This window comes from Anastrepha obliqua, chromosome 4, assembly GCF_027943255.1.
Source record: "Anastrepha obliqua isolate idAnaObli1 chromosome 4, idAnaObli1_1.0, whole genome shotgun sequence".
Classification (NCBI taxonomy): Eukaryota; Metazoa; Arthropoda; class Insecta; order Diptera; family Tephritidae; genus Anastrepha; species Anastrepha obliqua.
The window spans coordinates 94,593,936-94,616,668 of record NC_072895.1 but is presented as its reverse complement, the minus strand read 5'-3'; the positions used below and the strand labels follow the sequence as shown (position 1 = coordinate 94,616,668).

The 22,733-nt window shown below is 37.5% G+C and overlaps 1 protein-coding gene across 7 annotated transcripts in view; it reads left to right on the top strand.

The window, feature by feature from the left end:
• The window catches only part of LOC129244938 (homeobox protein 5), a 177,053-nt gene that overhangs the window by 63,651 nt on the left and 90,669 nt on the right, over nucleotides 1-22,733 (top strand). For 5 of the 7 annotated variants that reach the window (XM_054882860.1, XM_054882855.1, XM_054882861.1 and 2 more), the window contains exons 2-3: nucleotides 9,230-9,579; nucleotides 10,516-11,012. In XM_054882860.1, the coding sequence (XP_054738835.1) occupies nucleotides 10,598-11,012 (415 nt within the window). In that variant the 5' untranslated portion in view covers nucleotides 9,230-9,579; nucleotides 10,516-10,597. Of the gene's footprint in view, nucleotides 1-809; nucleotides 878-9,229; nucleotides 9,580-10,515; nucleotides 11,013-22,733 lie in introns of those variants that run through there. The other 2 variants (XM_054882858.1, XM_054882857.1) reach the window with 2 other exon arrangements.

Here is a 22,733-nt window from a genome sequence, read left to right as displayed (position 1 = left end):
CATTTTAAGTGCCACCCACACAATGCAAAGTGAAAAAAGCAACAAAAAAAAAATCGTTTAGTTAGTAGTGTAAGTTAGCGTTGTTGCTGGCTGATGCTATACAATAGGCGAGCGACGACGACAATAGCGTTACACACCCGATTATATTCGCGCGTATAATAGATGGCGGCGTGTCTCACATGAGCACACAAACATTTGTCGAATTTGTTATTGCATTCTTTTTTTGCAATTCTGTTTGTTATTTTTAGTGTTTTTTTTTTGTTTGCAGTCAATGCATGTATGTGGTAATCTTCAGCGATCTTTGCAATCGAGTCGTGTTTGAGCCACAGGCAGTTTATGCATTACATTTTCATTTATTTCTTTGTTAATTTTTTTATTCGACTTGAGTGAGAATTTCGTATTATTAAATTAAATGAATGCGCACACAATCGCTAACATTGCTAACAAAGGCACAAAAATAAAGGCATTGCAAAAAAGCTTACAAATTCCGCAAGCAAACATTTTTGTTTTTTCTTACATTTACTTGTAGTCTTGAGTCTGTGTTGAAATTCAAGCGCTTCATTTTTAGTCTCAATTCTACAATACTGTGCGACGGTAGAAGCAATAACAACGACGACGACGACGACGATAACGACGATTTTCGAAAATTTATGGAATATCGACAAGTGAATGAAACTTGTATAACGAATATACAAAACCAACAAAAAAAAAAACAAAACTTTTAAAAGAAAAGAATGCGAAAATGTGTAAAGAATACAATTTTTAAAGTGATTTAAATAATTTTTTTTTTTTATTTTTTAACATTCTCAACGAACGCAACGATTTTGTGGAAGATTTCAAAAATAGATGTGCAAACCAAAGCTAAAGAAAAATAAATGTATGTGTAAAAATGTAACTAACCTTGCGAGAGTTTATTCATTTATATTTGCTTATATAGGATTTTTCAAAAAAGGCAAAATATAATAAAAAAAAATCGGAAAAGTTGCAAACTCCAAATATTCAAAAAGGTCTCATTTTTTGTTTTAATTTGATCTTGAAAAGGAGCAGTGTGCCACTTAAGTCACCGTACTCTTGTTATATTTGCACAAATCACCCTCCAACTTGGCCAAATTTTTGTTAAATTTATAAAACTTTGATGTAGGCTAATCAAACAATATATTTTCTTCTAAGCCATAAGAGAAAAACAATTACTTTTAATTTTAGTCTTATATTATTCCAATGAATGTAAACATACTCAAATATTTGCGTCAACAAAAGTCTACGTACTCTTAATTTCTTGCGCTGTCTGGCGCCAGCGTTCTTCTTAGAAATAACGGGGATTTTCGAAAAATGTGTGCAGTAATGAGTAAATTCATTATAGTTGGCGTGATTTGCTTGAGCTGGACAAAATATTCGATTTTTATAGACAAAATGCCTCGAAAAGAGTTATCACTCGATGATCGTGGAAAGATCCTACATCTCTATACAAAAGAGCAAAAATCGTATGCAGAGATAGCTTAGATTATGGGTGGAAGCAAATCCACTATTCAGACTGTCATTGGGCGATTGAAATACGAAGGACGCATTAAAACTAACAAAAGATCCGGCCGGCCACCTGCACTTTCCTATCGTGACAGGCGCACAATAAAGCATCTGGTGGACAAGGATCCTTTTTGTAGCGCAGTGCAGATTGTGTCAGTGCTAGGTCGCAACATTGACAAGGAGGTGCACCCAGAAACAGTCCGTAGAGCAATAAAAACATATAACTTTAGGTCCTACACTCCTTGCAAGAAGCCGCACGTAAATTTAATGAATAGGAGGATGCGCTTAGAGTTTGCCAAAGCGTATGTGGACAAACCAATTGACTTCTGGCGGAAGGTCATCTTCTCAAATGAGTTGAAGTACAATATTTTTGACTCAGACGGGCATTTCCGCATATAGAGAAGACCAGGAGAAGCTCTCCAAAATCCAAAAAATATCATAAAAACCGTAAAACAGGTGGAGTTGGAAATTTGAAATTTATCGACGGAGTGATGGACCAATACGTGTATATAGATATTTTGAAAAAAAATATGAAGAGCAGCGCCGAGAAATTGGGAATAGGTTTCGATTTCTATTTTCAGCAAGACAACGACCCTAAACACAAAGCAATGAACACCAGGCTGTACCTCGCGTACAACACTCCACACCTTTTGGAGACGCCACCGCAGAACCCGGATATCAATCCGATTGAACACGTGTGGAATATGCTGGAAAAAAATAAGAAAGCACCACATAAGCAATAAAAACCTCCTGCGAGAGGCATTGTACCAAGAGTGGTGCGCAATGGATACCAATTACATTGAAAACCTGGTGATGTCAATGCCAAATCGCCTCATAGAAGTGATTAAGATGAAGGGTTTTATCCCACTAGATACTAAGCTAAAAGTTGTAATGAAAATAGTGTGCCTTAGAGTTAATAAGTTTATATTAGTTTGTGAGAGTACGTAGACTTTTGTTGACGCAGATATTGAAGTTCCTTTCGTTTTTAATTAATAATAATTCAATATTTATAGAAAATATATTGTTTTGTTAGCCTGCATCAAAGTTTTTTTAAACTAAATAAAAATTTGGCCAAGTTACAGGGTGATTTGTGCAAATATAACAAGAGTACGGTGACTTAAGTGGCACACTGTATACACTTATTTACGCACAATTTATCACAATGTGAATGGAGCGATTCTCAACTCCACTGAATGCCGTGGCTCGACTAATTTTCTCCCAAGCACAAAAACATTCAATAATGAATATTTTGACTCTATTTTATCGCCTGTGCACGTGCATCTAAACTCGTCTACGGCCGCCTCTAAGAATATAAATACATTCTTTAGTAATCAGGTCGGTGAGCTAATTCAGTTTAGCCTTACGTCTGCCAGGCTGATTTACTTGAAAAGCTCAAAAATGTGTTTTATGTGGCAAAACAAACAAGCATTGGACCTTCTGACATCTATTTTAGGTGTCAAGTGAAGAAGTTCAGATTTGGTGTTGGGTTTGTTGTGGTATGAAAACCTCATCCAGCTAACCAGGATGTAAGATAGGAAGAAATGGAAGAAAGTGTCACCAAAGATCGTTACTGGACTGATATATTGAATTGATGAAAGCGCTTCCACCCAACTATAGTAAGGTCGCTTCGGGTTGTTGTAAAGCTGGAGTTGGCAAGGATGATATACATACAACGTTCTGTTGCTGTTATATATATATATAATTGGCGCGTACACCCTTTTTGGGTGTTTGGCCGAGCTCCTCCTCCTATTTGTGGTGTGCGTCTTGATGTTGTTCCACAAAAGGAGGGACCTACAGTTTCAAGCCGACTCCGAACGGCAGATATTTTTATGAGGAGCTTTTTCATGGCAGAAATACACTCGGAGATTTGCCATTGCCTGCCGAGGGGTGACCGGTATTAGAAAAATGTTTTTCTTAATTTTGGTGTTTCACCGAGATTCGAACCAACGTTCTCTCTGTGAATTCCGAATGGTAGTCACGCACCAACGCCTAAAAATCTGTGAACAATTTTAAGGGGTTAACAATTCTTGGTCGGGTATGACTCTGGATCGTCCGGTAGCTTATTTCTATTTCGTTTGAACGATGGTATTTTTGATGCAACAGTCGGGTTATTCAGCGTCCCTTGAAAGTTGAGAGTTTATGATAACAAGTTGTAGTAAAAAAGTGGTTTTTAAGCCACTTGCCTAACACCGAAATGAAGAAATTGTAATCAAATCGCTGTTAAAAGGCATTTCTATAGTATTTTAAACTCTGTATCTGGTCTGGTTAAATGAAAAAAAAAAACTAAAACTCCCACAAAAACTAGAACAACTCCTAAGAAGAGTGACCTGTTAACGCACAGAATACACCTTAGTTATAGAAGAAATACTGGCAACACCTCCTATGAGGCAATCTATAATGCCCTATATCTAAACGAGGTACCTGAACCCATCACTAGATGGATAACATTCATGCTGAAATCTAGGACGATCAGCACCGAACTAGGAGGAACAATCAAATCTATTAAAGCCACAAGAGGTTGCCCTCAAGGTGGCGTACTTTCCCCTCTTTTGTGGACTCTGGTCATAGATGAACTTCTCCACAAACTGAATAACCTAGGATTTCACACTCAGGGTTACGCTGATGACCTAGTAGTTTATGTATTAGGCTGGCATGAGGAAACCATTTCGGATCGCATGCAGCAAGCCCTTATAATAATAAACAAATGGTGTACGGAAAAAGGGCTCTCCATCAACCCATCCAAAACAACACTTGTACCGTTTACTAGGAGAAGGAACATAAATCTCAAATGTCCGACCCTTAATAGAACAACACTTGAACTCTCGACAGAAGCGAACTATCTTGGCGTTAGTCTTGACAAAACGCTTACGTGGAATTCCCATATTGAGAGAGTTACTTCAAAAGCCACAAGGGCATTCTTTGCCTGTACAAGGCCTTTTTGGTAAGACATGGGGACTAAACCCTAGAATGACCCTCTGGACATTCACCACAGTTGTGAAACCCATAGTCAGTATTACAGGGGCTATGAAAACATGTCCCACGGATGCATTGGGTGTGCTCCTGAACATACCACCGCTTCCAATTCTAATTGAAAGGAAAGCTCGCTCGAGTGCCTTAAGACTAAAAGGTATATCTGAACTTAAAAGTGGGGATATGAAAGGACATTTAAAGATCTTAGAAGACTTCCTACATAGTCCCATTCTTCATACGGATGATATACTATCACCCAAACCAATACTCTTCAGGAACTTCCAAGTTATAATTAATGAACGAACAGACTGGAGAACTAACTCTATCACTTTCAAACCTGGCTCCCAGCTATGGTTTACTGATGGGTTCAAATTGGAAAATGGTAGAACAGGGGCAGAAATCAATGGACCCAAATTCGAAAAATCGATTCCTATGGGATCCTACCCAACAATATTCCAGGCAGAAATACATGCCATTGAAATATGTGTGAGAGAATGCCTTAGAAGGAAAATGAGAGGTACTCACATCTACATACTTTCAGATAGCCAAGCGGTTCTAAAAGCCCTTCTATCAACAACTAGCACCTCTAAATTGGTAAATGATTGCCTAAACCTTCTAAACACGTTAGGAATCCTCAACATAGTAACACTATGTTGGATTCCGGGACATGAAGGACATGAGGGAAATGAAATGGCTGATGACCTTGCAAAACAAGGAGCAAATATGCAACTCACTGGTCCTGAGCCTTTCTGTGGACTGACAAAAGGCCACATTAATGAATTCCTTAGGAAATGGGAAGAAAGAAAACTTGCCGCACACTGGCTAAACTGTGCCGGTCAGCGTCAAGCCAAACTATTCCTAAGTCCCAACAAAGGAATATCTGACAAACTTCTCTCACTAAACAGAGTAGATCTGCGTCTTTTAACAGGATACCTTACAGGTCACTGCAGCCTGAGGTACCATCTAAATAATATTGGTCTATCCGAGACCAATGTCTGCCGCTTTTGCGAAATGAACATAGAAAGCTCAGAACATGTGCTTTGTGAATGTCCTGCGTTGGGCAGACAAAGACTTCACCACCTTGGTGGTATCGTAGTATGTCCATGCAATCTTTGGAACAACAAACCGAAAACTGTGCTGAAATTTCTAAAAAGCCTAAAACTCTAGGGTTACAAAATAGGCCTTTCACAATAGATCAGCTCTGGTCGCAGTGCGTAATGGCCTTCTAATAATAATAATAATAATACTGGCAACAAAGAAATCTACACAGAAGATGAAGAATCCGAATCTCCATTGCACAATAAAACTGATGTTGCAAAACTCGGATATGACTAAGTATCGATAAAATTTGACCTGACGAATTGCTGGCTGGCTGATCAGGAGGTGCAGGCTCCTTACGCTTACAAAAATTTTGTCAAATATGGTCAAACCTTCCTTTCCAATTGTAACTTCTTTGCTCTTCTCTATACATAAGAGTAAATTACGGCCCTACCCATTGGCGAGGTCATGCAAATGATTTTAATTTTTTTTTTGTCTGGAATATATTTTCGTACAATATTTTAGTCCTCAAATGTCCTATTTAAATGGTCTTTTTGGTATTTTCTTAAAACATCGGTCCAATTGACCCTTAAAAAGGACAACTAGTGGGTTAAAATGTACCACAAAAATTGTGAAATTCTGACGATGTACAGAGATGTGCAGGGATATGACCAACATCAGACCGTTAATCGGCTCTCAGCGATTTTGAAGCATTTACCTGATTGGCTGACGAGAGTGGGATTATGCAACGGTTCGTTTACGAAAAAATTGCGATTGTATTGGTGAATTGAAGAAAAATTGAACGCAAGCATGAGTGATGCCATCTGAACGACGACTGATTGGACGAATGTGTGAATACATGTGAAATGAGCGAACAGAATTCTGCTGCTGGGTACCCGGTGGCATGGCAATCGAAGATACGCGCACAATTCTGCTTCAGCTGGCCAAACCTTGTAATCTATCATCCTTGTGAAATTCTACTATAGAATAAAGTAGTGAATAAAGCAAAAAAGTTTCTCTTGAATCCAACGATGCATATGATTTCAAAGCATCCCGCCTGAAAATATGCAAAATGGTTTAGTAACGTCGTAGGACGGTCAAAAGGCAAGCGTCCTGCTCCTCACAAACGAAGTCGCTTATTCATCGCTATTGCAGCGAAATTCTCCACCGAGTAAAGAAGTGATGAATCGAAGGCGGAAAATAAGGTTTCTATTAGAAATCAACTTATAACACTTTTTTCACATTAAATAAAGATTTCTATGAGCAAAATTTGTAAATTTTGCGCCATTGTAACAAAAGATTTAGACGTACTGGACCGCGTTTTCACGACAGTCAGTTCTACGTTATCGAAACGACACGAATTTATATCCGGGTAAGGACTGTCACTCCAGCAGCATTCCCCGTACGTAAGTAAGGGGAATGTTTATGATGCTACAACAACAACAACAACATCGTGCTGGACCTTAACGTGGTTCTACTTGGTGTTTTTTTTAACTACCTGAGAACTATCGATTTCGATAACTATGGTTTCACAGCTGAGAATGGCAAACTGTGTCGACATTTCTGTTCAGTAAAGTTTGGCAAGTCGTCATGATGACGTTTAACGCCAGAACAACGATTCTAAATTGGGGAAATTCATTTTGAGAAAAAAAAGAAAGCTGATCGCGAAGTACATAGAGCACTGGCGGCATCATCGGTCCCTGTTTCTTTCGAAACGAGGAAAGAGCTGCCGTTACGAAAAATGGCGAGCTCTATCGAGCACTGCTAACTGAATTTTGGTTTAAAAACATGAATCAGCTAAACATCGACGACATTTGGTTCCAACAAAACAGCGCAATTCGCCACACAGCGCACTTAACAATGGACGTATTGCAATATTCAAGTCACTATTGACGCCATACGACCAGATTTATGGGAAAAAGGAGTCAAAAATTGGACTGATCGAATGGACTGTAACTCATAACCGCGACGGGCATATGCCGGATATCAGTATTTCCACTGAAATAATCCTAATTAGTGACCAGCATCGTTTTACTACCACTTTTTTTTGCTTCTAAGTCAGATCCATTTAGTGAGATCCAAGTATAACAGCAAATTCTTTACCTCGATGTGTGAGATCTCCTTAATTTGCTGCAAGAAAGGCTTACCGAAGGAGCGAAGTCGTGGACATTCGCATAAGTAGTGGAATAGACTTTCCTTCACCCCTTTCGCTTGACAGATTCTGCAGATGTGATTGAAGGGGAGTTTGAGTCGGGCGGCATGATCGCCTACTATCCAATGGCCTGTAAGGGTTGCGTTAATGCGTGAAATGTTTCGTCGGGAACATCCTAACAGGTGATTCGTCCTTTGGATTTTGTACGACGGCCATGTGTTGTTTGTTGTAATGCATCTAGCTAGTTGCTGCCATCTTCTTTCGGCTAAAGCATGGCAGTGTGAAGCAATGGATGCTTTTATTGTGTTCAGTAGGCTGGAGACTGCCACCGCCTCTGCTAAGTCTAGTGTCGAAACTTTTCTTGCTAGCTCATCCGCTATCTCATTACCCCGTATGTTCCTATGACCGGCAACCCACATCAGAGTGATTTCAAGTCAATGACTAAGCATTCCAAGAACGTCTCTACACTGTAAGACTAGTTTGGATGAAATGGAGTTGGAGTCTAAGGCCTTCATAGCTGCTTGACTGTCTGAGAAGATAGCTACTCTTGCACCAACTTCCTTGTAAAGTTTTAGTGGTTTGCATGCTTCTCTGATCGCTAAAAGTTCTGCCTGGAACACGCTGGCATAGTCAGGAAGTCGAATTGACTGAGATAGGTCGAGTGGCTTCAAATGGCAGCCAACTCCCACACCACAGCTCATCTTAGAACCGTCAGTTTAGATTTCAATATCGTATCTTCCAATCACCTTCCCTCTGCCCCATTCGGCTCTCGGTAGCAAACGTACCGTAAAGTCTTTCTTGATGTTAAAGTTGGGGACTGTGTAGTCTGATTTGTTTTTGAGCAGCGGGGCCCCTGTAGGAGTATCTTACTGTGACCGTACGACCTTGTTGTCCAGCTTCCTATGTCTCTGAGTCTCACCGCGCTGCAAGTAGCGATTGTTTTAATGTGTAAATCTAATGGTAGCAGATGAGTTAGTACATTGAGCGCTTCAGTAGGACTGGTGCTAAGCGCTCCTGAGGTTAATATACACGCTGTTCTTTGTATCTTGTTCAGCTTGGTTTGGTTCTATTTTTTTCCTATTGCGGGCCACCAGACTAGTGCTGCATATGTTAGTATTGGCCTTACAATGGCTGTGTATGACCAATTGGATAGTTTTGGTTGGAGACCCCATTTTGTACACAACATTCTCTTACACGTGTAAAGTGCTATATTCGATTTCTTTACCCTGTACTCTATGTTAGACCTCCAGCTGAGCCGGGTGTCATACTCGAGAAATAAATGCCATGAAATTATCTACCAGATTGTAATAAAAAAAAAAACATACATGCCAACAATATTTCTGCTTTGTATTATTTTACGTTTTCAAGCTCTTAAAAAGCACCCGATACAAAAATGGACCGCTCATGATGTGCTTTCAGTACCTTCAGGATGGTATAGTCGCTTTTCTGTTCCAATCAAAAAATTTTAATTTCTTGTACTGTGTAATTAATACTTGTTTTTGTAGCACTCACTCACTTACTGTTTTTGTTTTCTTTTTTTCATTGCAGCTCCAATCGCGAATCATTTTTTCATTTAAATATGTGTGCATGTATATGTAAGTGTAGTTTAGCACTTGCATGCAAGCAATAAAATGCGCGCCTGCGCACTGATGCAACTCTAAGGAAATCGCTGAAAAAATCGCTGAAAAAATCGCATTAGAAAAAAAACAAAATTTGAATATGAATTTGAAAAGAATGTGTTAAACTTGTACGAGTACGAGCTGTTGCAAGAGTTTTCCTACTTTTAGCACATAAAATAGCGCGCAACAACAGAAATCTACAAATGCAATCCAACCGGGGCCGCTATAACAGTAACGGGCTGTTGCAACGCGCAAATAAAAATTGTGAAAATTAAAAATGTAATAATGTTTTAGAAATACCGAATAGTTAGAAATATTTTTTTTTCTCATACACTCGAGTGAAAAAAATGTGTAGTGCTTTTTTTCTCCTATTTATCTCTGCTTATTTTTCATTCGTTTTGTGTTCAACAAATTAGTTGTGGAGCGCTGCTCTTATCGCGTGTTGATTGATGGTGAAAAACTTAAAATAAAAGAGAAAAAATATTAAATTAACTGGAAAAAGGCATTAAAGGTGAAACATTTATTAATTATATATTTCGAAAGCCAGTGAAAATCCTTGTGCAAGTAAAAGTTGGCGTTAGGCGCGAAAGAAAGCAATTAAGTATTTGAAATCAAAATATACATCTGGCTAAGTAGCAATTAACTCGATGTAGGCAATAACGGAATTTTGCAAAAATTAAGCCAACAGTGAAGTTGCGAGTACAACACGAATGCGACCAATTATAAATGTCTGCTGCAGCATGAATTGCTATTGTAGGCGGTACTAGGCGTACAAGGCAAGGCAAAGCTGTAGTGGATGGCATACGATCGCGTGATTTACCTGCCGCAGCACGAACTTATCCCATTCTACAAAAACAGCCACACTTCAAATCAATTCCAATCACATTCATTGCCTTTGTCTAGTGATCACGTGATCACGTGACTGATTTCAGCAATGCTCTGCAACGCAAGCGCAATGAGGAATTAACGAGTGATTGCACTCGGCGAGTGGCAGTTGCGGTAGATTTGCATTTTTGGTTGCGCGTGTCGCAGATTTCTTTTTTTTTTTTGTTTTTTTTTTTTATTTTGATATAAATATATTTATATATATATATAGAATTGTTGTGCCTGCCGTTTTTAATGCCAATACCAATAAATCCAAGTGAAATTTAACAAAAAATTAACAAAAAAAAAAAAGAAATAATATTTATTCATATTTTCCGTGTGTGTCTTCAGTTTTAGTGTAGAAACGCAGCGCAAGCACAACTGTAAAAATAAATTATAAACTAATAAATTAATATAGCAAACTAGTGTTACAATGGAAACGGCAAATGCACCGCTGCTTACCGCCTCCGCCCCAGCTGCTGCGGCTGTAACGCCCACAAGGCCACTAAAAACCACTGCAGCAGCTACGGCTGCCGCCGCCATCGCCGCCGCAGCGGCATCATCAGCATCACCACTAAGTGATTTAGCCGCCTCAGTAGCGGTAAATACCACATCTACACAAACACCTAGCGCTACTCCAACAGCTGCTCTATCGCCCACAATGCCAGTGCCAATGGCGGCAACAACAGCAACAGCTTCTTCATCGCCAACACCTTCGCCATCATCGGCGTTTACCGCATTCGCCACCACACAGGCGCTGCTGCAGCTACCTTTGGAATTGCAGCAGACACTGGCGAGCGCGGCCGCTGTGGCCGGTTACCTACCATCAACGTATCTAATGGATTTATGTGAGTATCAACTGAATATTTAAGAAAAAGTCGCAAACTGATTTCCAGATTTAATGACTGCTTAGTAAATGCAGGTGATAATTTAATATCGATAAGTCGATTGCGAATTCGTCTGCAAAGGATTAATCAATTATGTCAATGAATTTGGTTCGATTTACGTAGAAGCTCCGCAGAGCAATTACTAAATTAGGCTGCCTACGCTTTTAAATTCGGATCTATAGGTATGAAGGGGGTTCAGTAAGAACCCGTGTTAGAAAATAATTTTTTTTTAAAGAAAATTTTTTTTTTTTTTCAATTAATTTTTTTTTTTTTCAAAGACTTTTCTTTTTTTCAAAGAATTTCTTTTTCAATTACCAAACGTTACTTTTTTTGCAAAAAAAATGTTTGTTTAAATTAGTTTTTTTTTAAGAATTTTTTTTTGTCAAAGAAATTTTTTTTTGTTTTTTTTTTCAACATAGTCCCCTTTTAGAAAGATACACTTCTCCCAACGCTCCTGCCATTTTTTAACCCCTCCAAAAAATAGGATTTGTCGAGCTCTCCAAAATGTTCCTCTGTCTCGGCAATGATTTCCTCGTTTGAACTAAATTTTTTTCCCGCAAGCCATTTCTTCATGTTAGGGAACAATCAAAAGTCGCAGGGAGCCAGATCGGGCGAATACGGGCGGTGCGGCAGCAATTAATAACGCAATTCGAGCAGTTTGACGGCGACAACTTCGGATGAAAGTGCTGGTGCGTTATCGTGGTGAAACAGCACCTTCTTTTACACCCATTGCGGCCGTGTCTCCTTCAATTTTTGTGAAAGCGGTCCGATAACTCACTGTAGTATTGTTCAGCCGTCGTTCTCCCTTTTTCTAAAAAATCCATGAGGATGAAACCGTTCGCATCCCAAAAAACCGTCGCCATGACCATTCCAGCCAGTGGGACTGTCTTCGCCTTCTTTGGAGCAGGTGCATCGGTGGAAATCTATTGTTCTGATTGTTACTTAGTTTTTGGTGTGTAATGATGAATTCAGATTTCAGCAACGGTAACAACTTGACGCTAAAATTCCAAGCACTGCTTTGAAGTTAACAAGCGTAACCGCTTGTTGTTGCTTGTGAGCAATCGGGGCGCCCATCGACCCGACAAAATTTTTTCATCGCCAACTTATCATGTAAAATATTCATTCGCGTTCCGGTCGACACACCTATGGCCTCTGTTAGTTCGCGCACTTTCGTGCGTCGATCAGCGAGAATTATGTCGTGGACTTTTTGAATGATTTCCTCAGTAACCACATCTGCCGAGCACCCTGGCGCTCCTAATCAAAAACGGATAAATTCGTTGAACCAAAATCTAACGGTAGTCGTAGATGACGAAGCGTCTCCATAGACAGTATCCAACTTTGCTTTTATCAACTCGCATTTTTTCCCATCCAAAAACAAAAAGCGAATTACCAAACGTTACTGCTCTTTTTCCAGCTTAGCGAAAATCCCGAAACACGAATTACTCGAATAGCTGCCAAATCCAAACTAACCTGTGAATCGGTCTGAAAGCCCACGATGCTAACACCAAATTCCAACGGGAACGCCCACTGTCATCAAACACGGTTATTGAACCGCCCTCGTCCAAACCGCAAAGTAGTGAGAGCCAAGTTGAGTGTATTTTAGTCTTTCGAATTTCCCCGCATCTTCCAAGCGGAAGTGTATGCTATCTATCTGTGTGCAGAGGTCAACTAAGATAGAAACCTCCAGAATGAGCGAATTGTCATTCTGAGCGACAGTCAGGCGGCACTCAAGACATTGTCGTCCTTCGAGGTTAAGTTTTAATTAGACCTTGAGTGCATCGAGAAAGTGAAGTTACTAGGAACGCACAATCGTATCCGGCCCAAAGCGCTTCCAGGACATAAGGTCATAACTGGGTATGGAGTAGCGGATGCATTGATTAGAGAGGCTGCGGACTCGTTTTATTAGAACCTGAACGCCATTAAAGAGACTCTTGGAAGCGACGAGCTATGGCTACGAAATGTAAGCTGGCGCCAAACTGTGGGTCTAATCAAAAGAGATTCAGTTAACTCTTCTTATGGATAAGTAGAACATGCAAACTGGCATTCTCGCAGGTCACTGCAGATTGCGCAGTCATCTGTACAGGCCGAGGATATGGCGCACTGACTCCTGCCGTTTTTGGGACCCATCCCCGGAAACTCCAACACACCTTCTTCTCGAATGTGTGGGTATAGGGAAAAGATGTATTAAATATCTCGGCCGGATACGCTCAACCCAATCCAGCTGCATCTTAGGTGTATTGAGAGCGCTGGGTTTGGATGAGGTACTGTGATTAGCAGAGTACGCAAAAGACTCTGGGATAGAAGTGCATACCTCATCTTCATTCATTCATTCATTCTTTCACAGTCTCCCGAATGCAGGACAGTTGAGGAGTAGGTGCTGAGATTATTCCTAGCCTTAGGAGTTCCCGCGAGCTATGCCACGACCAGACTCAGCCGCCAATGGCTGGTCTATTGTCATTTGTGAAGATCTTCATCAATGCACATTTACCAACAACATTTAAAATAATTAAAACTAAAATTTGCGCTTTCATTTCCAGTAAGATTTTTAGGAAGGAAATTAGCCATACACCTTTATTTTGCACTCATCATTTCGTATGCCCTAAAGGTATTCACAAACATTCACTTTCTACAATTTGCCTACTTCCGCTACTTTTGAAATATTTTGAAAATAAATGACTGCTTAGCCCAAAAGACATCAAAAATTCGAACACTCTTCTCACATCAGCACTTTATCAATTAATTAATCAACTTACGAAGAAAAGGCAGCCAAATGGAAAAAAAGCTACCCATTAGTTTTGCCGTTGTGTTTGTACACTTGGTTGCATATATGTATATGTATGTGTGCGTATTTTGTCATATGTGTGTTCAAAAGCAAATCAACGCTAATAATTTTGCAAATGAAGAACATAAAAAACTTTCTTCTTCTTAGTTACTTTTCATGGCTTTTCTGGAAATGACATCAGCTTGCCGAAGTTAAGCAGCAAAGAGTCAAAGTCGACTGAAAGCAGCAGTCAGTCAGTTCCAAGTTTGCAAATTCGCAATATGAATTCGTAAATATAATAAGATGTGGTATGAATCGATAAACAAATGTAAATACAAAAATGCAAAGTGTACAAAAGAAAAATAAATAATTAAATCTTTGATAGGAGAGTCAATAAAAATAAGTGGACGTGAATTTTTGTGGAGCTGCTAATGTGAGAAAGATTTAGTGAAACTTTTTTTTTCTTCATTAAATTAAGAATGAGTGTTATAACTACAATAAATCTGCATAAATAAAAAATAATTTATGCAAAAGCTATAAATTTTCATTGCCACACAATTTGTTCTTTCCCTCGCTCATTGATTGATGCTATGCGCATTGTCGCCAGTACCGATTTAAGCTGACTTTTATAAAACTCAATGGCCCTTAATTAGCAAGAAGCAGGTTTTAAGGCTTAAACTTATGTTGTTAAATAAACTTTAGCTTTAAAATTAAAAACAAAAGGTTTCAAGTCGTTGTTTTGCTGACAAAAATTGCGGGAAATCTAAACTATTTGCTATGAGCTGAAAAAAACTAAAATAATAGTGGAAAAATAAATAAGTTTCGCAAGCAAAGCATATTGAGGGATTTTGGAATTCTGTTTACTCCACCGGAATTTTACTTTCTGCAGGCCCGTGCGCAGACCCTCAGATTTAGAGGGGTTCCAACTTTTGTTGCAGTGCCTATTTTGTTTTTTCATATCAATTCATGTCAAAAAATTTTTTAAAACTTCGTTTGGGGGGAGTTTGAACCTTGCAAGTCCCTCCCCCCCGTGCGGACGGGCCTGACTTTCTGCATCTGCAAAAATTAAAAAAAATTAAAAAAAAAATAAAAAATAAGTTAAAAAATAAGTTAAAAAAAAAAAAATTATAAAAATAAAAAATAAGTTTATAAAAAGAAAAAAAATAAAAAAAAAAACAAAAGATAAGAAAATTAAACAGTAATAAGAAAAAAAAATTGTGGCAAAAAATTTGTAGCACATTTTTATTTCTTTTATTAGGTCTATGGATAAGTTCGTGCGGTTTTACAACAGATGGCGTAACTTGATTATTATTCCATCGATCCACATTTCCAAACATTCATTGGAGAGCTACTGTCGTAAGGCACAAACGTCAGTATAAGTTTTTTATTTGAAGCGTAAACAACAATATTTTTACCACACTTGAAAATGTCGAATTTCGTGCCAAATAATGTGTTTTTGCGGGGAATTTTTTAATATGAAGAAAAAAGCAGCCGAAAGTCATCGTATCTTGGTGGAAGTTTATGGTGAGCATGCTCTAGCTGAGCGAACGTGCCAGAAGTGGTTTGCACGCTTTAAAAGTGGTGATTTTGGCTTGGAAGACGAAGAACGCGAGGGTGCGCCGCCAAAGTTCATGGATACCGAATTGGAGGAATTGCTCGATCAAGATCCGGCTCAAACGCAAGAAGAGGTTGCAAAAACTTTGGGAGTTGATCAATCAACCATTTCCAAACGTTTAAAAGCCATGGGAATGATCCGAAATTCAAATTTCGAAAAAAACCGCACGAACTTATTCATAGTCCTAATATATTTATTTTTTTTATTTTTTTTATTTTCTTTTTTTTCTTTTGTTAAAATTTAATTTAAATTGTTTTTTAATTAAACATTAAAAAGAAAAATTTGTCGTAAATTTTTATTTTATTTTATTTTTTTTTTAATGTTTCATTGTTTTTTTTGTTTTTTTTTATATTTTTTTGTAATTTTATTTTTTCTTTTTTTTTAATTTTATTTTTTTTCTTTTTTTTTCTAAACGGGCAATTTTACAATACATTCGGTTCAAAAATCATATTTGTACTATATATATTTTTTTAAATTTTTTTATTATACTTAAAGTTTAAAGAGAAAAAAATTTACAAGTTTTTTACCAAATGAATGACAATATCCACTAATATCCACTAAATGCCCACCACTACTCCTGCGGCAGCACAGGATGCGCCTATAAAAAATTTCCATGACTTTTTGCCACAGTTCGGATTGCATATCATTTAAAATGTACATCATTTCGTTCTTCAGCACTGACTTGGTCTCGGGCTTATAGACCATATTTTTCACGTAGCCGCAGAGAAATAAGTCCAATGAGGTCAAATCGCAAGACGTCAACAGCGATTGGACCTCTTGAGAAAATGTTGTTTCTTGAGGAAATGTGTCCTGAGAACTTAGTTCGTAATGAGGCCATTCGGTCATGCGCTGTGTAGCTAACAGTGACTCGTTGTGAGTACATAGTTTTTTCTTGAATGGCGTGCGGCAATTTTGCTTGTTAACGTATCAGTTTAGGCGAAAATTTGCCTCATCACCTTCACACAATGTGCGAAATGCACTCCTTGTAGAACGACCATAAAACGTTTGGATCACTTTTCCACGTTGTTCAACTGAGTATCGCTCCATGACTAAGTTTGCCAAAGCTTGTAGCACAAATTATCCGAAAAAAAATGATATACCACAAATCATTCTTGTCAAAAATCCGCATCTCCCTTGATTAACTTTATATAATAATCAACTTTGCGGTCACATGCTTCTTAACACACGGCTTTTGTTAGGACCGGGACATTTCAGTAAATGTGTTATCTTACTATAGTCAGAATTTTTCAAACTTTCGCCTTGATTCAACTATTAAACAAATAATTTGTTTTAAGCTTTTTCTAACTTACTTTAGTAGCCATAAGATTACAGGCAATGTTTCCTCCCTATTTCAAAAAAGTTGTCTAAATCTTAAATTTAACTGTTTTTCTGCCATTTGTCGTCAAAAAACACCACCCTTTTTGCTGCTTTTCTATTATAACAGCTACTCATTGCTTTCAAACCATTAGAACCTTGCGGATCGAAATATTTATCAAAAATGAGAATGACACTTTTATCTCTTTTCTACCTCAATCGCTTTTGAGAGCTTTTTCTAACCGTGGAATAGTGCGCATTTTTACTTCCCAACATAAACACAACATAAATAATAAATTTGGATGGTCACCAAAGCCGCATGGGTTGTTGCTTGACTATCATTCGGAAGTGGCCGGGTTAGAAACTCCGAGCACGACACACCAACTGATAGAAAAAGTTTGTTATTAGCGGTCGCTCCCCGACAGTCAATTACAAACCTCCGAGTATATTTCTGCCATGAAAAATCTCCTCATAAAAACTAACGGCTTTTCGGAGTGGCATAAACAGTAGGTCCCTCCATTTATAGAAAAATAAGATAAGACGTACACGAAATTTCAAGGAGGAGCTCGGCTAAAGACCCAGCAAAGCGTAGCTCCTTCTAATTACATGACAGTTTTGTTTCTTCTTTAGGGTTGGATCACGGGATGAATGCATTAGAGTAGACCTTCAGATCGTAATTGAAAATCTAAGCACTGGGGCGTGAATGCTCTTTGTTGTTTCAGACCTAAGAGAGAAAATATGGACGGCCAATGGTCAGAGGCTTAATAGGGGAGATAGGAAACTTTTCTACTTAACTCTTTTATGAATCTTAGAAATCTATTGAAATAGAGAGAATATATTTAGCTGACTGGAAAATGCACCTCCTCCGTCTAACGACTGCTGGGCAAAGCACTGATTGTCCTCTTTATTGCCATCCTTTTTCCGACACAAGACGCATATTGGGTTGTCGATTATGACTATTTCACTTACTTCATTTTTATTTATTTATTTTTAATCTTCACGGGTTGTACTCAGCCCAACTAGCGTTCCGCTCACGCCATTTCGCCTTTTTCAGAAGCATTTTTTTAATGTGCCCGAGTTACACTATGCCTTTCTCACTTCTCCAACCATTTCGATCACGATTCTAAGCCGCGCTTTTTTACTCGGAACGCTTCTCGGAAAAATTTTCATATGGAGAAAACGAATTTTAAACGCAAAGCGAACTACTCGTTTTGGTTCAAAGTAAATGAAAGCAGACAAAAATAAAAACAGGTTACAACCAAAAACAGAAACTATTCGCCAAGTACAAAGCCAACAAAGCCAAAAATTAAGAAATACCAAAAACCTATGGGGAAATTTAAGTCAAACTAGAAGTGTTGAGGCAAATGGTCTGGGCCACACATTGTAAATTACAAACAACCAATAATGGTTGAAAGAAAAATGATAGGAATTCATTAATAAATTTTATAAAATTATGTATATATATATGTATGTATGTATGTATGTATGTATGTATGTATGTAAATAAAATAATATCAAAGGGATCGGCAAAACGACAAGATAATGAGAAAAAAAATGTTAATAATTTTTAAACCAAAATTTCGTATTAAACCATTCCCTTTACCCCGCAGTAAATTTTGAATTTTTATTATAAAAAGTTTGACCTTGTTTGGGCGCTTGCAGGCACACATACATACATATAATGCGCTACTTTTAAGGAGGTTTTCAGGCTAAGTTGCCTTCGGTAATTTTTTACACGTTCACACATACAAACGCACTAATATACATACATTTCACGCGTTTTAATTACGAATTCCAGTCACGTCCATAGCTAAACGTATATTAGATTTGCCAAAAAAAAAAATAAAATAAAATAAAAAAAGAGGGCGAAAAAACTGTGTGGAATTGAGACTTTAACATGATTTGGCAATGAATTGCGTATGCAAAAATGGTAGTTAATTACTGTGGCATAATAAATTTTTCGGGAGTGCTTTCACTTTTCATGAGCAAGCAATTTATTTATAATTTATGACCTGGGAAAATGAAAGGGCCTATTATTGGATATTTTTTCTGATTTAAACATTTTAGTATTCACGTCGGCGTCGCTGGCGTTTCTATGTCTGCTGCTTTCGCCAGGAAAGGGCAGGAAAATATTTGCTTAGACCAGTACGAGTGTGCAGTAGGGATGTGCAAAAAGGATCGGTGTTTCTAAAAAGAAGGTTTTCGCAATTTGATTAATCATCTTTTTCAATATTTCTTTTAATTCGTTGTGCATCGTTCTTTTCCCCCTTTTAAACGGAAATCCGAAAGAATCAGGTTTTTAAACTAATTTTTTTAAACGTGTGAAAACCTTTTTAAAAAACCGCGATTATTCAAAAACCAACTTTTTGGAAACGGTGCTCATGCCTAGTGGGTGATCCACTATTTCAGATTCCCTTTCTTGTGCAACCAGGTATACAGACGAAAATTTGGTTCAAATGAGTGGCGCAAACCAGAAGGCAGGGATCTCTACGGACACTGCACTGTATCAGCTGTCTACAGTGATTCAGAGTACTTTTGATTATGAGGAATCAGTTCCCTGTTCCTTCCACAATATTGCGTAGTCATAGGCACAGAATTGGGATATGGTCCACTGTCTACTCCACTTCTGTCGTTTCTACGACCAGCTCCCGGAGACTCCAGCACACGTTCTTCTCGAATGTGATGCTATAGCGTGAAGAAAGATGAGACATCTGAAAAAAAGCACATACGCTCAGCCCAACCCAGCTCTATCTTAGGTTTATTAAGCGATCCTGGTGGTCTAGAGCTCGAAAATTTAGGGTATTTTCAGGAATGTTTTTTTACAATAAAAAAATGAAAAACGATATTTTAATTTTTTAAGCTTTTTTTAATTTCTTTTACATAAAAAAATTAAAATTTTTTTTTTTTTTTAATTTTAATAATTTTAAAAGTGACGCTGAAGTTGACCCTGCCGAAAAACTTCAAAATGCGATATCTCAGTGAAAAATAAAGATATTTAAGCAAACTCAACGGCATTTAAAAGAGGAAGACTTATACTTTGAAATACTATGTTTACTTTTTTATGAAGAGCAAAATCTTTGTAGCTACATAACCTCAAAAATGGGCAAAAACAGCGTTTTTTGCACTTTTAGGTTAGGATATCTCAAAGTCCTGACATGATAGAGCACTTTAAACCCCGGATTCGGATTCTACGCAAAAAATTACTTCGGAAATGACCCTACACTTTCCTAGAACAAAACGTTGTTGACCTGTGTTATTAATCAGTATGACAGTAGCTATGTCCCGCTATTAGAATAAAAAAAAATTTTACAAACTGGCGCACTCTAAAAATTGGGATTTTTTTTTGTTTTTTAATAAAAAAATATGAAATAATAAAATGATTCTAGTACAGGCGATAGCCATTGATGTTGTGAACAACATATTAAAATTTCAGACGATTCGGATGAATAGTTTTTTTTTTTTGACAACATCAGTCCGAAAAAAATCGTTTCGAGATAAATGAGTTTCATCTGCTGTAGAAGCTATAATATTGGGAATTTCCGAATGAAAATTACACTGTATATTCTAAAGTTACTATAGGAGTACTTTCGAAATATTGAAAAAACAAAAAAATCGATTTTTTGAAATTTCTAGACTACCGGGTCCCCTTAAGGGGTTAGGGGTAGTCAGAGGCCCGAAAAAATGATGATTTTCATGAATTTTTTTTTTGCTACTTAATTAATTTATTTAACAAAAATAAAAACATAGCATAAAAACATCATGTTTTAACTTGACTTCACCAAAATTTCAAAAAAAAAAAATTAATAATTGCAAAAGTTATCGCTGTTTGTGTGAAGCCCGTTTCTCCAGAAGTCCCTTGCGGTGAACATCACAAGTCCTTGCAGATTCATCTAAAACCAATCGGATGAGAAAAATTATTTTTATTGATAGATAATCTCGAGCCGGATCGAAGCATTTTTTTTTTCAAAATGAACAAAATGGCGGCCTCAGAAAATTTTTTCCAGATTTTAGAAAAAAAACCAACAGTTAATTGTTAAAAAAAATCGAAATTTTTGAAAAAAAAAAATCCTTCGATCAGGCACAAGTTTTTTATGTTTTTCAAAAGCTGTATAAATTTTATTGAAATCTACGTAGCGGTTTTTAAGTTACAGTGTTCACCAGTTTGAAAAACATAGTTTTGAGAAAAACGCATTTAAAGTTTTGCTATCGGCTCCGGAGCGGCCGAGCGCCCTTTGTTAATTGTTGAATAACTTGAAAAGTATTTGTCGGATTCACTTCAAATTTTTACGCAATATTTTTAAAACATTATACTTTAAGAAAATGCAAAAAACAAAAAATCGATTTTTTGAAAATTCTGACTACCCCTAACCCCTTAAGATAACTGGGTTTGGTTGAGGAACTGTGGTGAGTAGTGGGCACAAAGGGCCATGTGTACGAAGTGCAAACCTCATTTTCATTCATTCATTCATTTAACCAATGTAAACTATATAAATTTCAATATCCCTCCATTCCAATTAGCGCGAACTTACAAAAAGAACTGGGCTGAGATCTAATAAGAGCTCAGTTCATGGTCAGGAAGCTATGAACTCAACCGAAATGCTGAATTACTGCTTTTTATCATGATCAGCAAGCATGCCTAGATTTTTTAGAGTTTGCTGCTGAAGGACAATCCTTGGTCGTATATAAATCCGAGTAATTCTGCCACCGAACGGCATGGCAAAGCTTACTTATTTTCCTAAATGGACAACATTTTTCTCACTCTTCCAGTGCTAAATTCTTTGGAGTCATACTGGCACCTAAGTTACAATAAAGATTGAAAGCGAACACTGTGTAAAAAAGTCTGTTCTTGTAAGAAAATGCTCGAAAAGAACTGGAAACTGATACCGAAACTCATGGCCTGGATATGCAAGGCGTTAATTCACCCGATTGTTTATTTCCTTAAAGTTCGGTAGTTTGATGTGAAGTACTTAAGACGAACTACCCATATCTCTCCGATAAAACGTATCTGGAATAATGGATAGCTGGTACTATCAACCTATGTTCCAAGCATTATCCACATCATATCGTCCCCTTAGTATAACAATAGCCTATGTGCTCATAGGCTATTATTTTTTTATTGAATTTTTGGATTCTTCATCGTCGATTTTATATGTGGTCAAAATTTTGTCAAATTCTAGTTCCACAAAGTGGGTCAAAACGTCAATCAAAAAATAATAAATATTTACAGACATAACCATGATTCAATTATTAAAGGTTTGCTCACTAGTGACATTCGATTTTTGACATTCCCTTACAAAAGGTTGTATTTAAGAAGGTGAATAAAGTGGAACAAATTAAATCCTTTTTGGTAAAAATGGTAGCAAAAAAGTATTTTTTTACTTAAATGGAAACAAACTGCGAACGGTTTAAAAAATAAATTTTAATTAATATTTGAATGTAAAAAATGGTACAAATAGAAGTTATTAGCGGAAATTGTCAAGTCTAATATTAAAACAAGAAATTATTTCACCTAATCCAAGATTTTATTTTGTGAATTATTTGTTAAATTTAAAGCCGATCGCGAAGTTGCGCAGCTTCGCCAATATGCAACTATTTTGTTAAAAAGAAATAAATAATTGGCACGTACAATTCTGCTAGGTGTTTGGCCGAGATCCTCTTCCTATTTGCAGCGCGCGTCTTGTTGTTGTTCCACAAATGGAAGGACCTACAGTTTTGAGCCGATTCCGGCAGATAGTTTTTTATAAGAAGGTTTTTCATGCTGGTAATGTGTTTTGCTAAGCCTCCTCTGGACACTTCATCCGTCCAGGGGAAGGTGGGCTCATTATAAACAAGTTCCGTCAATGGCAACTTTTTTATAATGAAGTATGCAATGTTACCGATCGCGTCGGGACTATCCAATTATTCTCCCTGTTGTAACTCTTTGGGAAATGCTAGTCTTTGCAAAATATGAATTCCGTCTAAATCACCACATCCGATCTCGGATTGCGTCAAT